Consider the following 19,406-nt stretch of genomic DNA (forward strand, 5'->3'; position numbering starts at 1 on the left):
AACACACACACACACACACACATGTATATAAATGTAGGGATAAGCAAGTTAGACAGATGAATATGTAAATTTTTACTATATTAATACATAAGATGCCTTCATTTATAGAATAAAACTTTATATATTGATCTAACTTGTTTATCTCTACATTTACACTCACTCAAGTTTAATTCTCTAGAACACTATTAAGTGTATTCTATACAGAGAATATCTTATAAGCTTCTATGAACTATATATATATATATATATATATATAGGAGAAGAAATGGATATAATAACAATGGGAAACTCTTGGTTTTCGCTGGTATGTCTTTAATTAAATAGATAACAAAGGAGGAAGAAGCAGAATTAGAGATATACCAGCAAAAACCAAGAGTTTTCCATTGTTATTATATCCATTTTCTTCTCCTATATAACCTAAACTCCAGTTTACCAACCGAACCACCTGCTAGTGTACAACCGTACAAAAGACTGTACCTACCCAACTAATTGCCAGGAGCGTCTCTAGATTTAATTATCCTTTAGAGGTAATAAACCCCTCTAACTGATACCTACACTATACATACATATATATATATATATATATATATATATATATATATATATATATATATATATATATTTAAAAATATGATAAAATCTTTATAAGAATTTATCAAGTAGTCAGCGTGAAAAACCTTATAAGGGAAAAAATTTTAATTATTCTCTTTAAATATATTTATTTATATTAAGGGCATTACTATACATAAATGCCTCATGCTAGGAGGGACTCTTAAAGTCAAAACTACCATAATAAATACAGTGTACCGAACACGAGGGAATACTACTCTCGAAGCGAGAGAGTTACATTCCCTTGCATTCGGTACACTATTTATTATGGTAGTTTTGACTTTAAGAGTCCTCTCATAGCGTGAGGCATTTATGTATAGTAAATGCCCTTAGTATAAATATAGATATGTATTTGTGTGTGTCTGTGTGTGTGTGTGTGTATTAGGGGTACTATAATGTCATAGTTTCAAGTAAAGACTCTGACATCATACCACAAATAGTTCACCAGCCAATTAAAAGTGTCCTTGCAATCAATTAATCAGCATAGAGATAATGACCAAAACTTAATGTAGACATAGTCTGTGTATGTATTATGCTCCATCTGGGAGATCATAAAAGAAAAAGGCTTTTAGTGACCTGCGTATTTAACATTGCAAGCTTTTACAAATTTCATAAGAGCGACAAAACAACATGTACAATGGAAAACATATGGTGTGAGTGCTCAGAAATGCCAAAGGTGATTTAACAAATTAAAAAATGGTGATTTCGATCATTTGGATGGGTATCAATCAGGTGGACCAACTGTTCTCAATATTGACATAATGAAAATAACAGTTGAAGAGAATTTACATTAAAGTATTGGGGACTTATCACAGAGGTTTAAAAAAACCTTGGTCCAATGTGCAAGATCATCTCAAGCAGATGGAGATAGAGAAGTGAAGTGGGTACCTCATGAGCTGTCCCATGAGAATAAAGAAGTACATTCAATAATTTGCGACAAGTTACATACCAGGAATGAACAAACACCTTTACTTAATCAAATTGTAAGGGGTGATAAATGGACAGCCTATGCCAACAATAAGCACAAGAAGCCATGGCTATTGCCAAATGAAAATACAGTTCCAACACCCAAACCAGATCTACACCCAGAGAAGATTTTACTGAGCATCACCACAGAAAAGGGAATAGCATCACCACAGAATTTTATTGTCTAAACTTAAATAAGTGTAGCTGTACAGTTAGAAGCTTGCTTGCCAACCACATGGATCCAGGTTCAGTCCCACTGCATAACACCTTGGGAAAGTGTCTTCTATTATAGCCTCGGGCCAACCAAAGCCTTGTAAGTGGATTTGGTAGATGGAAACTGAAAGAAACCCACCGTGCGTGTGTATGTGTGCGCGTGCGAGCACATGTATGCATGTGTGTGAATATGTGTGTCTTTGTATTTGTCCCCACCGCTGCTTGACAGCCAGTGTTGGTGTGTTTACATCCCCAAAACTTAGCAGCTCAGCAAAAGAGACTGACAAAATAAGTAGCAGGCTTAAAAGAAAATAAGATTAGTACAGGGGTTGACTCATTCAACTAAAAACTTTTCAAAGCAGTGCTCCAGCATGGCCACACTCTAACAACTGAAACAAGTAAAAACATAAAAGGTATCAATCAAGCTTTGCTAAAAAAAAGCAACCAGCTCTTGTCAATAGAAAAGGACTAATCCTGCAACAGGATAAAGCAAGGCCACATCCAGTAAAAATAACCCAAGGAAAGATAAATTCATTTGGCTGCGATGCTGATGCCTCTAGAACAGCGTTTCTCAATCAGGATTCCCCAGAACTCTAGGGTTCTGCAAAAGGTTCCTCGGGGGGTCCGCGAGAAAGAGTGAGATAAGCTAATGTTAAGGAATTGGAAAACTGGTTTTTGAGGAGGGAAAATGTGCCATGCAGTGGGACTGAACCTGGAACCATGTAGTCAGATAGCAAGCTTCTTACCACACAACCATGTCTGAACCTAAGGAAACAGGCCAGCCACCGGATGCCAAAATACAGGTAAGTTTTTATCAGACAGGAACCCACATTTCTGTACCATTACATTGCTCCCATCCACCAGCATTCTGTCATAGGTAACACCCTACTTCTGTACTACGGGTAACATTCCTCCTTATTATACTACTGAGTTACCATCATATTTAAATAATAGTCCCAAATAATAGAACAAAAAATAACAAACCTAGAAGCGAAAGAAATTACCCATTGGGTAACGAGTTTATATTAAATGACAACCAATGTAATTAGGTGGATTGAAACTATTAAAGGCAACCACACAATTACTTCAGAAGAAAGAAAAGATTAAAAAGTTAGCCGCAAAGTTAATTTAAATGTCAGGCAGGGTGCGACCCATTTCTTTCTTGTTTAAAAAACCCATTACTGGCTAATGAAGTGAAATAAATGAGTTTTAGAAAACAGATAGAACTCTTTTTCACCAAGCAGTGTTTCCTTAATTAAGAAACAAAATATTGCAGACAGATCACCTTCCTCTCACATTTCATCTAATTTGTTAGAATAAATTAATGCCTGGGCAATTAGAAAGCATGAAGAAATTAGAAAAAAGGCTTGGAATTATCAAGTATCAAGTTTCTTTATAATAATAATAATAGAAAAGAACAGATAGCATGGTACTGTAGGCTGCAAGTAGCAAGCCTGCTATGCATGCAAGACTCCAGAAGTTCCAATAAAACCTGAGATAAAAAGAAAGAAAGAAAGAAACAACAACAACAACAACAACAACAACAACAACAACAACAACAACAACAACAACAACAACAACAACAACAACAACAACAACAACAACAACAACAACAACAACAACAACAACAACAACAACAACAACAACAACCCTTTCTACTATAGGTACAAGGCCTGAAATTTTGTGGGAGGAGCATAGTTCATTACACTGACCCCAGTGCATCACAGGTACTTATTTTATTGACCCCCAAAAGGATGAAAGGCAAAGTCAACCTTAGAAGAATTTGAACTTAAAATTTAAAAACAGACGAAATACTGTTAGCCACAAGGGCTCATATGCAAATTATTTAACAAATTATACAAAAGGGTAATACAGTTTTATATTTAAGAGATGAGGAATTACATACATTATTTACATTATTCACAATTGACGTATATTTGTCCTCATCCTGTTTGTTGTTAACACAACGTTTCGGCTGATATACCCTCCAGCCTTCATCAGGTGTCTTGGGGGAAATTTCGAACCTGGGTTCTCATTCCTAAGGTATTTTTCGATGTTGCTGTTATTATCATTATTATTATTATTATTATTATTATCCAGGTCACTGCCCGGAATCGAACACAGAATCTTGGGGTTAGTAGCCTGCACTCTTAACCACTACGCCATAGGCCCACGAGCATATGACGAGCAGTTGAAGCAACGGAAGCATGGCAACTCACCACCTCCAAAAAAAGCTCGTGTTCAACCCTCAGCAGGCCAGGTGATGCTCACAATTTTTGGGGACCATCGTGGAATAATGACGACAAATTTTCTGGCAAACAGCACCGCAATTAACAGGGCATATTATGCTTCTCTGCTGCAGAAATTGCAGGATGCCATCAAAGCAGAGAGGTGTGGCATGCTGACCAAAGGAGTTCACCTCCTCCAAAACAACACCCCAGTTCACAATGTACATGTTGCCCAGATGCAAGCACACTCCTGTGGCTATGAAATCCTTCCTCATCTCCCTTGCTCTCCCAGCCTTGCTCTCCCAGCCTTGCTCTCCCAGCCTTTTTTGAAGGGGAAGCATTTTTCAGATGATGATGAACTTATTTCCGAGGTAAAGTCTTGGCTCCAGACACAACCTGCTGACTTTTCTACACACAAAGTCTTCACAGCTGCATAAAGCAATGGGGGAAGTGTGTCACCAATGGTGGTAGCTATGTGGAGAAGGACTAATAATTATGTCAAATTTTGTTTGTCCCAGTCTTTGGGAAGTGGGTCAGTGGAAATCTTCAATAAACAATTACTGCCAATTACTTTACGAGACATAAAAATTAAAATTAGAAAATTATAAATTCATTATAAAAATGATAAAAATATGTGCAACACTAATGTGAACCATTTCTCACTATGTAACAATGTGTTGATGTATGCACAAGGAGTTATAGCACCAGCCACACTACAAAACCAATTATTAAAGGAATTATTATTATTAAGGTGGAAAGCTGACAGAATCATTAGCACACCAGGTGAAATGCTTAGCAACCTTTCGTCCGGCTTAACATTTTGAGTTCAAATTCCACCTAGGTCAACTTTGCCTTTCATTATTTCAGGGTCAATAAAATAGGTACCATTTGAGCACTAGGGTTGATGTAGTTGACTTAACCGTCCCCCAGAACTGCTGGCCTTGTGTCAAAATTTGAAATCATCATAATTATTATTGTTATTATTATTATTGTTATTAACAATGAATATATATACCTTGCCACATTGTATTTAACTGTTTGGTTAGCAAATTCATTCCATCCACTAGTAAAATGTATCTGCAAAGTGAAAGAGAGAAAGCAAAAGAGAGAGAGAGAGTGAAGTGATAGAGAGATGATATAGTAGACATATTGATATTTACATTTACATGCACAGCCACACATTCTCATACACACACACACACACACACACACATACACACATATATGTACATATGTTTGTGTGTGGACAAGGAGCAGTACTACAGACAGCGAAAACAATGGTGGTCGGGTCATGATTGAAACTGTGACTGTATTGGTGACATACTACAGGCAGTTGGGTGGATAACGACATTAAGAAAGTTGCAGTTGGTAGGATGGTGGTGGTGGGGTGGGGTAACAGTTGACAACTAAACAACAACAAAAAAACGGCCAATGAAATATACTCACACATAATAATAGTGGTTGTTTCCCTTGTAGGTGTCCGTTGCAAATTGCATCTGATGTACAGATTCATCAACTTTGTAGAGAAAACATTCTTTCTCATCGCTGTCATCCATTGCATTAATGTACTGCAGATATTAAACGGTGGTGGTGTGGTGGTTGTGATGAAAATAACAGCAGTTGAAGACGTAGTGGTATTTGGCACCGTTCGAGGTGTTGGTGTGTTGGCAGCGGTGGTAGAGAAGCAAAGAATACAATATTAGTATGAATACACTGAAGGGTGGTAGATATCAGCAGAGATTGGCAAAATGGGCAAAATGGGCAAAATGGGCAAAACAGAGAGAGGTAAAAATATAGGGGCAAATTCGAGAGTGATTGGTGCTTTGTAACTATATGGTTTTGGTTAGCAGATTGGTAAAAGATACCGACAGAGTAAGTGCCAGACTTCAAAAATAAGTACTTGGATCAATTCATTCATCTAAACACTTTAAGGTGGTGCCCTAGCATGGCCACAGTCCAACGATTGAAAGAAGTAAAAGATAAAAGATGAAAAATTATAAAGACACAACCAGACATCCTCAGTTCTGCTTCTCAGGACAGAACTGGGACTGTCTTGTTTTATTTGTATTCCATTTGTGACCATTCTGTCTTTTGTAAATCAAGGGCAATATTATCCAATGTGTCCTAATTTTTGCAGATTTGGCTGTTGTTTTTAACAGACCATGTATCTGTATAGAGACTTTGTTGTCTGCTTGTCTAAGAGATTATATATATAGTCAAGAGGAAACCTATGAAACTTTGAAGAAAGTAGCTATGAAAACAGGGGGTAATTTTTTTTTTTTGTTGGTTTAAACCAGTGTTTCTAAATAATTTTTTTTTTACCTATAGATCCCTTTAATACCTATTTTACTTGGATGGCCCCTTCTAGCCATTCGATGTTAAAAAAATTCTATTACATTTTTATAATTAAATATTAGGAATTGTATCATCATCATCATCATCATTATTTAACATCCATTTTCCATCCAGCATAGGTTGGACAGTTTGACCCAAGTTGGCAAGCTGGGGGCTGCACCAGACTCTAGTATGATTTGGCATGGTCTCTATGCCCTTCTTAAAGCCAACCACTTTACAGAGTGTACTGGATGCTTTTACATGGCACTGCACAGGTGCTTCTATGTGTTGCCACACGAATGCTGTATCACCACACAGGCAGTGTCACCACACGGGCACTTTTATGTGTCACTGTACAGGCACTTTTACGTGACATCCCCATGAGTACTTTACACCACCGGAAGGATCGGTCTTAACATTTCTGCTGCAGGGTACAGGTCTTCTTGAGCATGGCCAGGCACCAGGTATCTTGGTCTTATGATCATGAACCCAATACCTGAACCACTGAGCCATGCACCTCCACAAACAAATGTTGATGGGTGCTCATTGTATACATCTCAGGTGTACTTACCTCTACAAGTTCATTCACAGAGTAATTCCAATGCTTTCCATTTTGCTCAGCATTTGGGAAAATAGAAGAATATATCGTTGCCAAGTTGGAAACAGCCTTGTAATCATAATTCAGCTGAAAATATAACAGGAAAGCATTGCAAACATCATATGTTGATTGTACAGAAAGTTTAAGAGAACATCCTAAACTTGCCTTACTATTGTAACTTGCCTTACTATATCAACAGTGATATACCTAGAGTGTATGCCGCCAGGGGGTGACCCTTCAGTTTGCCACCCCCAAGCCCCCATAAAAAATACATATTGCACAGTGACTATATCAATTATTGCATTTAATGGTAAGTAGTGTCCACGTCCTGATATTAAAACCACTATCATTTGATCTCAATACAGCCTATACAGGTTCATGGCCAACAGCAGACTGCCCCCCCCATCCCCCTCTAGGAGAACGACGACGACAATGGTGGTGATGATGACGATGGTGATGACAACAGTGACAATGATGATGATGGTAATGACTACAGCAATAATAATGAAAGGAATCCAGTGATGTTGGTATCATCGAAAGGGTTGAGAGATAGTAAATCAAAGGAGCAGAGTACATACCAAATACACATAAGATAGGGTTCGACATATGATTTAATCTAATGAAAAAAAAATTCAAATTAGCTGGGATTATCTATGCAATTAGTAAACAAAAACTCCCCCACAGTGTGTTCAATATCTAAAATCTAAAAACAAGCAATGTGGATAATTCAGAAAATTCTGACAATACAATGGGAAAGGATCTTGTAACATTAAATAGTCCTTACATTGGGGTGCTGGAGTTTGAATGTCTTTTCGGTTTTCACCTTGAAGTCATCAGGGTAACCTTCCTGCACCCTAGGACATACTGACCTACATATATCCAGAACAAGCTCCTCTGCCATACAGCTTTTCACTTTGGCATCTAAATATTCCTAAAAGAGAACAATATGAAGAAGAACAGGTGAAACAGAGAAAGCATTTCTTCAAACATAAAAAAAAAAGGAAGTAAACAATTTCTTGATTAACCTCTTAATTTTTCATTTTCCTTTCATTTAGATATTTATGAAAGCATGATGGAACATATGAGGGGATGCTGAGAAGTTCCTGGCTTTGGGTAAAAGAAAATACAGGAGAATCGGTTAATTATGATTTTTATTCAACATATACCCTTCTCTGATTCACACACTCATTGGAGCAGTCCTTCAGTTTTACTATGCCCAGTAAATGAACTCAGAAAGTTGGGCCTCCAACTAAGCCTTTTTCAATACCCTTAAAGCCAGGAACTTCTCAACATCCCCTCGTAGGGTTTATACAAATTATTTTCACAAATGCTTAACTATTTTGATACCAACCTGCATGAGACGTCCACTGGTTCTATTATACAAAGTTCATGTTTTAAACTGAATTAAATTACAAACGTTTATGCATTTCTTTTGCAAGATCTTTGATGTGAAATCATGTGTTGAAATGGATATTGTTATATTTGGCGACGGACATTTTGTGTTTATTGGCAAAGTGACCATCTCCAAATATAACAATGAATTAGAAAACCTTCCATCAAAATTTCATGTTAATTTATGCTCCAAACATCGGCTTACTCTTTACTCTTTTACTTGTTTCAGTCATTTGACTGTGGCCATGCTGGAGCACTGCCTTTAGTCGAGCAAATCGACCCTAGGACTTATTCTTTAGAAGCCTAGTACTTATTCTATCGGTCTCTTTTGCCGAACCGCTAAGTGACGGGGACATAAACACACCAGCATCGGTTGTCAAGCAATGTTGGGGGGGACAAACACAGACACACAAACATATACACACACACATACACACACATATCTATATATATATATATATATATATATATATATATACATACGACGGGCTCCTTTCAGTTTCCGTATACCAAATCCACTCACAGGGCTTTGGTCGGCCCGAGGCTATAATAGAAGACACTTGCCCAAGATGCCACGCAGTGGCACTGAACCCTGAACCATGTGGTTGGTAAGCAAGCTACTTACTCTTTTTGGTTTTTGTTCAAAGCCAGCAATCTTCACCGGAGCGGAAAGTTGATAACATCAACCTCAGTGCTCAACTGGTACTTCACCTTATAAACCCCCAAAAGGATGAAAGGCAAAGTCAACCTCAGTATCATTTGAACTCAAAACATAAACAACACCAGCTTAATGTTTTCAAATTTTGATCCAAGGCCAGCAATTTCAATGGTGGGGTTAAGCTGATTACATCAACCTCAGTGAACAACTGGTACTTGTTTTATTGACCCCAAAAGGATGGAAGGCAAAGTCAACCTTGGCGGAATTTGAACTCAGAATGTAAAGACAGATGAAATGCTCTTCAGCTTGCCGCCTTCCACACCAGCTTAATAATGACAAAGTTATATTACAAAATTCTTCATTATTTTTCAAAATTAATTGAAACAAAAGTAATGTATTCCTGTAGAAATGTGGTAATAAAGGATTAAGACTGATTTTTTAAACTAGATTTTATGCCTGATGTTACCCAGGAAATTTAATAAGGAACTTATCTAGTTTCCTGCTAATAAACTAAATTCATCATTATCATCATCATCATCATCATTTAATGGCTATTGTCCATGTTGGCATAGGTTGGATGGTTTGAACAGAGCTGGCATGCTGGGGAGCTGCACCAGACTCCAGTCTGATTTGGCATAGCTTCTACGGCTGGATGCCCTTCCTAATGCTAACCACTTTACAGAGTGTGCTGGGTGCCTTTATGTGGCACCACATTTGTGCGTTTACATGTCACTGCACAGGCACTTTTACGTGGCACTGCTACAAGTGCTTTTCAACGCCAAAGGAGCCAGTCTTAACACTTCTGCTGTGGGGTACAGGAAATACGTGTCTTTGTAAAAAAAATCTTTAATGAAAAGCAAGTTACAAAGTTTGAAATAGTTAACCATAGAAATATTCTTTTCTACTCTAGGCACAAGGCCCAAAATTTTTGGTGAGGGGTCCAGTCGTTTAGATCGACCCCAGTATGCAACTAGTACTTAATTTATCGACCCTGAAAGGATGAAAGGCAAAGTCAACTGTGGGAGAATTTGAACTCAGAACATAAAGACAGATGAAATACCACTAAGCATTTCGCCTGGCATGCTAACGTTTCTGCCAGTCTGCTGCCTTTAACCATAGAAATATTAATAAGTTACATTGGTGTCTAAGGTTTTCTTTCCATAATTTTACATCCATCATTGTCATTGTAACTTGCATGGGTTGTGTAGACGTTTGCTTATTGTTGGAGCTATTATTTTGACAACCAGACACACGTCCAATTGCTAATCAGTCAACTGTGAAATGAAATAGGAGTAAAAATAAAACAGACATGTTGTGTCACGGCTGATAAGTGCAATGCAACAGCTGTAGCAAGATTTGAACACAATACTTTTCGATACTTTTCTTACTAATAGCCACTCAAGCATGAAATTAAAAGAAAATCTATAGTTAATCACTAATACAAAAAAAAAAAAAAAAATCGAGTTATGTATAGAACACAAAGGTTTTAGTAAGGTTTGAACTCATGGTCATGGGATTGTAGTCTTCCAAGTTTTATAACTACATGGTGTCAACGTGTTTATTTTTTGTTTTTTGTAGCAGATCAATAAAGTTTTATTTCAACCATACAAGATCGCAACATGCCTGATTGAATTACTAGATTTATAAATTATTAACCCATAAGTGACGTTTCTTCCAGCTACTTACATTCTGAGCCCAGATTCCACTACGAGGGGGTGCTGAAAAATTCTTGGCTTTAAGGTTATTGCAAAAGGTCTGGTTGGAGGCCTAACCTTCTGAGTTCTTTTACAGGGCTTAGAAAAACTGAAGGACAGCTGAAATAAGTGTGTGAACAAAGAAAACCTGTTTTCGCGCCTGTTGATCGTGGTGGTTTGGACAACCGAGAATTCTTAGATTCGGTTTCGAATCTAGGCTTGGAGAAGAAAGTGTTAATTTTTACAAATGTGTGGTCTTCAAAAATCTCCTTACCACATTTCTGGCTATCTTTATTAGGTTCATTAGAATTTATTATTTCTTCGGGCCTTTCCATAATTTGGTCAGATGGCAGTCATTCAATTAAGATTAATGGCAGGCTACTCTCTTCATCTGATTCTTCATTTCCTGCCTGTCTTATATTTAGGTAATTTTCCACCACAAATTTAATCATGATTATTTCACTATCTGTGAGTCTGTTATTTCTAAAGAATCCCTCATAACATTTGTTAATTTGTTTTTATCCAAATAGGGTCCGCTGTCTTGATTTCATGTTCTCCATATTTTGTAAGAGTTTGAAGTGTCTCTTTCTTGAGATAGCCTACCTAATACATAGTAATAACTGTATATAACTTGTTTATACTCTTTGTGGTGGCTGTGGTGGTGAACTTGTAGGGCTCAAGTTGGGGCAGTTCCCATTCAAGTTGACTATCCAGGTCCATATTTGGAGAAGAGTTTGTGCCACTAGATGGCTTTTCAACCCCAGGCTGGCTCTTCCCTGAGGGACAAGCTTCCGGATTAAACATGAAACAAGTGATTTGGTGTACTACTTAAATTTTTCTTCTTGTTCTGTAAGACATTTTTGTTCTACATTAATATTATTATTATTATTGAGCCCTGTGTGGTTTCTGCAGAAATGGTTATTATCATCTCTATCGTTATTACTACCTTCACCATTATTGCAATTAAAATTACCCCTACCATTATTATTATTATTACTACTACTACTACTACTATTACCACTACAACTATTATTATTATTATTATTGAAGGTGGCAAGCTGGCAAAATCGTTAGCACGCCGGGCGAAATGCTTAGTGGTATTTCGTTTGTCGCTACATTCTGAGTTCGAATTCTGCCAAGATTGACTTTGCCTTTCATGTCTTCGGGATCAATAAATTAAGTACCAGTCAAGCATTGGGGGTCGATGTGATCGATTGTCTCCCTCTCCACAAAAATCACAGAATCATTAGCACACCAGGGAAAATGCTTAGTGGCATTTCATCCGTCTTTATGTTCTGAGTTCAAATTCCACCGGGGTCGACTGTGCCTTTCATCCTTTCAGGGTTGATAAAATAAGTACCAGTTGAACACTGGGGCTGATGTAACCGACTCAACCCCTTCCCCAAAACTGCTACCCTTGTGGCAAAATTTAAAGCCATTATTGTTGTTGTTGTTGTTATTGTTATTATTATTATTATTATTATTATTATTATTATTATTATTATTGACGGCAGCAAGCTGGCAGAATTATTAGCAAGCTAGACAAAATGCTTATCAGTATTTCCCCTGTTACTCCATTCTGAGTTCAAATTCCGTCGAGGTTGACTTTGCCTTTCATCCTTTTGGGGTCGATAAAATAAGTACCAGTTGAACACTGGGGTTGATGTAATCATCTCATCCCCTCCCCCAAAACTGTTGCCCTTGGGGTAAAATTTGAAACTATGATTATTATTATTATTATTATTATTATTATTATTATTATTATTATGAAATATAAGATAACAAAACAAGATGTAATGATTCTTACCGATAGATTACTCCGGGAGTTACTATATGTGTCCAGTGGTTTAATGATCCCTTGTAGCGATATAATGACACAGGGTAACTGTGGAAGGGTGACAAACTGCAACACTTCATAGAAAATCCCAATTTGGGAGGATTTAAAAGTAAACGGGAATTCAATTGTCTGGTTTGGTAAAATAACACCTGAAAAGGAGAAATCACAGAGGTAGAGTAGGATTTGGTTAAGTAGTGGCATATCTCTTGTCTGAAGACATAAATAAATACAGAATGTACTACTTGATCTTGAGTTAGAACTCACTGCAATGGACTTCGTATTTAAGTCTCACTGATTTCCTTTGTCATTAATGACAGTTTCAAGTGAGAACTGAAACCGTTCCATAGGAGCTTATCTTTCGTTCTGGAGTGCTCAGCAAAGGAATATTATATTACTACCTGTGACGGAGAAATGTGGCCTAGTGGTTAGGGGTGTTGCACACTTGATTGCAAGATTGTTGTTTCGGTTCCCAGACCAGCTGTGTGTCGTGTTCTTGGTCAAAACACTTCCATTTCATATTGCTCCGGTCCATTCAGCTGCAAACGGATAACCTTGTGCTGGATTGACATGTAAAGGTGAGATGGTGATTCGGGAAAAATCACCCGAATGGAAGTCCCATGAGCAACGTTTTGTATTCAGCAAGTGAAAGGATGAATAGTGTACAACCCACACTGTGTATCCCAACTGATTGGGATTGGTTGTTCAACCATGTCAAAAGTTGATGATGACCTGTGATGAGGGGCAAGTCCAAGAAATTTGAACAAGCAAAGCATTCATCATCATCATCATCATCATTTAACGTCTGCTTTCCATGCTGGCATGGGTTAGATGGTTTGACTGGAACTAAAATTCACTCAGTATATCTTAAACTCTCAATAGAACTCTTGCTGAAGCAAAAGTACTATTTTCCTGAGGTGGATACAAGCACAGTTGATTAAGTTCGGTCAACCCCACCAGTTTCTTCTTGGTGTTTGAAAGCTGAATCTGATTCTAACAGGATAAGAAAGTTCCATCTCAAGTCCTGGGACTCATAGGGCTGGTTAACCAGTTTCCCTGGCATGTAAAATGACCAAGATCACAACATTCTTCTTGAATGTCCATCGTAGGGTAACTCACACCAACTGGTCTACAAATTGAAACCATGATCTTGCACTCATGAATGCAACATGCTGACCACAAGGTCACATATTTTTACCCTGACAGGATCTGAACTCACAAATACAAGTAACTGAATTAAATACTAACAAGAGCACTCAGAGAGTGCAAACCTCTGCCAAGGCAACACCAATGTCCTCTCAATGATTAACCAGGGATGATTTTTAAAATGGGAATATCTGAAATAAACTCGACTGCTCTCACAAACAAGAATACTAAAAATGAACCTGACTGCTCTCAAAAATTAAGTAAAAAATCAGGAAAAATAATCCTGAATCCTTGTCCGGTACCGGATTGGTCCCAAAATCTAATCAGTTTGTGCCAGTCATGTGGACAAACAACCCTGAAAGTTTAATCTGAATTTATCTGGAAGTTTTTGAGATATCTTGTCCATGGACAAACAATCAAACAAACATGACTGGAAACAATACCTCTGCTTTCGCAAAGACGGAAGTAATAAAAGGAACTCATCCAGCTTACTTCCATTTGTGATAGTAATTATTGCTCAGTTTATAGTAGTCTGAGCCACTGAGAGAGAGAGAGATAGTGCTTCTATGTGGTTGTTTGATCTGATAGAAATAGAAACCAAATCTCCTTCAACTTACACCTTATCTTAAAAAACAGGACACAGTGGATAAGGTTGTCTCAGATTTGGTTGCAATTTGTAGCAGGCTCAAATGACCACAGGGAAGTCCACCCCTCTCCCTGTTGGCTTATAAACATAGTCTTGTTAAATATACAACCTTTCATACAAGTCTTGCACATATAAATTGATTTCTTGTATCAGATGTGATATCTGTTTCAGTTGTTAACCAAAGTTAATAAGAAAGACATAAAGACCAGCTTTCCTTTAAATAACTTCAGGCAATGAAAACACAGATGAAAGCTGAAACTGGTTTACTAATAGCAAGTATCAATAGCTTTATAGAGACTCATTTATCTCTCCTGTGTTTCTTGTCTGTTTGTGTGTGTGTGTGTGTTTAACACTACAATTAAGCAATGACATCATAATTGGTATGTAAATCATTTATCTTCTATCTTTTATCTTTTTCAGTCATTGGACCATGGCCATGCTGGTGCATCACCTTCGAAGTGTTTAATGAAACAAACCAACCCCAGAACTTATCTTTCTTTTTAAACCTGGTCCTTATTCAGTCATTTTTTTGTTGACCCACTTAGTTATGGAGACGTAAACAAACCAACAAAGGTGGCGGTGAGTAACAAACACAAATACTCACACCCACACACACACACACACACACACATATATATTACTTAAAACAGTTTGATTCAGTTCCATGCTACTTCAAGTTTCGCAGACCCCTAATGGGAGCCCGACTGCTTCATGCTTCTGGAATGAAGAAGTCAGGCTCCTGTTAGGCACCTGCTAAACTTGAAGTAGCACGGAACCAAATCAAACTGTTTTAAATAATACATGTAACCACTACTAAATGTGTTGAGTACCCTTTTCTTTCATTTATCCACTCACTCGTATATGTATATACAAATTCAATAACTGGAAATTGTACATATATATATATACACATATATATATATATATATATATATATATGTATATACATACATACATATATATGCATACATACATACATACATATATATATCATCATCATCATCATCGTTGTTTAACATCCGCTTTCCATGCCAGCATGGGTTGGACGATTTGACTAAGGACTGGTGAAACCAGATGGCTACACCAGGCTCCATATATATATACATACATATGTATATATATATATACATATATGTATATATATATATATATACATATGTGTGTATATATATATATATATATATATATATATGTATATATATATATATACATATGTGTATATATATATATGTATATAGATAGATAGATAGATAGATGAAATAAATGAATAAATAAATTTATATAAAAGGCATGGATACAAACAACATATGAAGCAAACCCATACGCACACATGCAAACACAGTAACTTTATGGACAGTCACAACAGTATCAACACAATTTACAACTACAGCATCAGTGGTGGTGACAATGATGGCAATAACAACAATATCAACTACCATGATGGCAACATCATGGGTGAACACACAAACACAGAGAGATACAGGAACTGTACCAAATTATCGGGTCCTAGGACAGCAGCAGCACAATGGGGTGAGAGGTAGGGCTGAAGGGAAAGCCATACTGCTGTTAAGAACAAGGACACATACACACAAGCATACACACACATAGACACACATAGGGACGTATGCACATATATAAGGATACACTGGAGCAAGAGTACACACATAAACAAAAAGTGTCACTGAAGAGGTCACAGTTGTGTGACGAAAGATTTCAAGACAATGGACATGAGTTAAAATAAGAACAATAATAAATGAGTGAAGAATGAATATATAGTGCGTGTGTTTATTTGGCAAAAAAAAAAGAATGACCATCCGATCCTGAAATACAACAGCTATATATATATATATATATATATATGCACACACACACACACACACACACATATATATATATAGTGGGTTTCCTTACAGTTTCTGTCAGCTAATTTCAATCCCAAGACCCAAGACATTGGTTAGCCTTTGACAATAGAAAATCCTTGCCCATAATCCCAAACAGAGAGAATGAACCAGAAGCCATGAGATTATAAAATGAACTTCTTAAACAAATACCCCTGCCTTGTACTGAAGTTATAAAAAAAAAAAAAGAAATTAAAAAATAAAAATAAAAATGAGGGTAAAAAAACTGCTTAGCTAACAGTAATTCCTTTGTCTCAATGTTACAAAAATCAAATATTTACCATCTGAATCATTGAAATAGAAATATTGGTGTTGTCTTTGGTAAGGGTTGAACGGGTTGTCTTTGACAAGTTTCTGGAAATAAGAGAAGTGTTTCAAGATCTCAGATAGATAATAAAAAGTTAAGAGATATCTGAAGTGAAAAAAAAAACATGAAATTTTTACTGTATTAACCTTTATGGTTTAGGGATCCTAAGAACATCAAAGATTATCCCCAGTTCCATACTATAAAAATGCAAAATTTAAAATGTACATGTCTAAATTAAAAGGAACTTTCCAAATATAGAAATCCATGAGTGAAGAAGGTTCATACAGCAGTACTGTTGAACTGAAATCCATTATAGTTGCACTATGACACAATCCAGTTTTATTAACTTTGATCAGATAAAAGACAAAGAAATTCCCCATAAAATTTGCCCCTAGACATGTAAACCAGTTGTTCTAGTAATATAAAACTTTCCCCTTTATTTCCTCTTTTTTCACAACTCAAAAGCCCTTCCACACAGCCATAATCTATATATAAGGGAAACCCAATATAAACGAAATATTACATACTTTCCACTTGTAAAATATAGCTGTGGTACCATTATTCTCAATAAACAGACAAGATTTGTCTTTTTGTTCAAGAAGTGCTTCAAAATAGAACAGGAATTCCAAAGTGTTTTCTTGTGAGCCCTCATTGTTCAAGACCCAGTTCACTTGTCGACCGTTGAGTAGTAAAGCTGGACCAGTTATGAGACTGTCGTCATCTGCAACTTCAGAAGTTACTGAACTTTTCCTACCAAAAGGAATCAAGAGATGAAATAACAACGTGAATGTGGGAAGAACAAGAGAAAAGATTAAGGTTTATCGTTTTATCTTTTTATTTATTTCAGTTGAGCTGCAGCCATGCAGTGGCAACACCTCAGACAGTTTTAGTTGAATAAAGTGGCCACAGTAACTATTTTTAAGCCTGGTATTTCTTCTATCGATCTCCTGTGCCAAACAACTAAATTATGGGGACATAAACGAACCAACACTGGTTGTCAAGCGGAGGAGAACAAAACACAAATGCACACATAACACACACACACATGATGCACGTCCACACAGTCTTTGTCCATCAGATTCACTTACAAGGCATTGGTTGGTCCAGAGTTGTAGAAGAAGACACTTGCCCAAGGTTCCATACAGTGGGACTGAACCTGAAACCATGTGGTTGCAATGCAAGCTTCTTAACCACAGAGTCATGCTGGACATCTTAAAATGTCTTCTTCCAACTTTTCTGACAAAAGCAAAGCTACCAAGTTGGCTAGCCACATATGAAGTTTGAAATCAAACACAACACCACATACGACAAAGCAGGAAATAGTTGAAAAATCTACATCATATGCTAATGGATCAAAAAAATGTAAGCTATTCATAGCTGAAAGAATTCAGATCCTTTTCAGATTCAAGAACTCTAACTCACTGCTGAACTCTAGATCTGAAATTTTCAGCAGTTGTAAGCATATACCTAAGTTCCTGTTAAAGAATTGGGAAATGCCTCCCCCACTGAATTAAACAACTGTACTATGGGTCCTAGCCACAATCTTTTCAGTTTTATAATTTAGGATCAAAGGGAAATAACTCTTATTCCCCTTTTGTTTCTTTCTGATTACTTTTTCGTTTTCCAGTTTTTCAACCTTATACTTCTTTCTCGCCGTTTCTTGCTTTTTCTCTCATCCCACTTTTAGTTTGTTACGCCATGTGGGCAGTGTCTGATGATTGTGCTGTGGCATTAGATGTTTGTTTGACATGTTCTCAGGACATTGGCTGTTTGTCTGTCATGTTCTCAATGTTTTGTCATGCTCTCAGCATATGAAACTAAAAGTAGCACATAAAAACATATATTGTGTTTATTAAACAATAAAAATTATTCATACACTTCACACTAGGTTACAGTATGGTTCATTGCTGGTATATACCAAGGATCAGTGCAAGGACAACACGTTGAACAACAATGTAGTCATAGATACAGACAAAAACAAGATGGCCATGACTTGAACAGCTTTGGTCACAGATCAACTAAATTTTGCAGTGGCTTAGGCCAAAACAGCAAGAAAGAAGAAACTGTTATATACCTCTCTTCTGGAGTGTTTGGTAATTCCTCTGCAATAAATTTTGAAGTCCTCCCTTTACTGTGGTCTTTTACATTTTCAAATAGCCCATCAATTTGTTGTCCCTTCACTTGAAGATATTGGAAATCCTAGAAGAACACAGAATATAGTCTTTATTTCTTTAGTAAAGATGTTAGCAAACAGCAGTATTTTGTGAAAGCAGGTAGAACAGGTTCAATATTAAGGAATACTAAGATAGCAAGCTGGCAAAATTGTTACCACACTAGGCAAAATGCTTAGCAGCATTACGTTCTAAATTCAAGTTTTGTCTTTATGTTTTAAGTTAAAATTCCGCCATGGTTAACCCTTGCTTTCATCCTGAGGGCAAGGGCCAATTTCAGTAATCTTTATATGCATCCACTACAGGTTGCATATCCTTGACTTTTTGTACATCAGCCAAGATTACAACTATTATGTATTTCTGAGCACACAGAAACAGCTGTTGTAAATATAGAAATATTTATATGCTTATACATGAATGTTCACCATCTGAATATTTTCAGCTTTTGTTCTTCTCTACATACATATCATCATCATCATCATCGTCGTCGTTTAACGTCCGCTTTCCATGCTAGCATGGGTTGGACGATTTGACTGAGGACTGGTGAAACAGGATGGCAACACCAGGCTCCAATCTAATTTGGCAGAGTTTCTACAGCTGGATGCCCTTCCTAACGCCAACCACTCAGAGAGTGTAGTGGGTGCTTTTACGTGTCACCCGCACGAAAACGGCCACCCTCGAAATGGTGTCTTTTATGTGCCACCCGCACAAG

General features: G+C 37.0%; 1 protein-coding gene across 1 annotated transcript in view; it reads right to left on the minus strand.

Moving 5' to 3' along the window:
- LOC106868646 (MYCBP-associated protein) overlaps positions 1-19,406 on the minus strand; it is a 54,182-nt gene that overhangs the window by 18,062 nt on the left and 16,714 nt on the right. The window contains exons 10-17 of the mRNA XM_052974380.1: positions 18,598-18,722; positions 17,051-17,273; positions 16,498-16,570; positions 12,500-12,678; positions 7,733-7,879; positions 6,922-7,035; positions 5,463-5,584; positions 5,032-5,093 (exon numbers count right to left, since the gene is read on the minus strand). Of these exons, the coding sequence (XP_052830340.1) occupies positions 5,032-5,093; positions 5,463-5,584; positions 6,922-7,035; positions 7,733-7,879; positions 12,500-12,678; positions 16,498-16,570; positions 17,051-17,273; positions 18,598-18,722 (1,045 nt within the window). The remainder of the gene's footprint in view (positions 1-5,031; positions 5,094-5,462; positions 5,585-6,921; positions 7,036-7,732; positions 7,880-12,499; positions 12,679-16,497; positions 16,571-17,050; positions 17,274-18,597; positions 18,723-19,406) is intronic.

The sequence above is a fragment of the Octopus bimaculoides genome, chromosome 18 (assembly GCF_001194135.2).
Source record: "Octopus bimaculoides isolate UCB-OBI-ISO-001 chromosome 18, ASM119413v2, whole genome shotgun sequence".
Classification (NCBI taxonomy): Eukaryota; Metazoa; Mollusca; class Cephalopoda; order Octopoda; family Octopodidae; genus Octopus; species Octopus bimaculoides.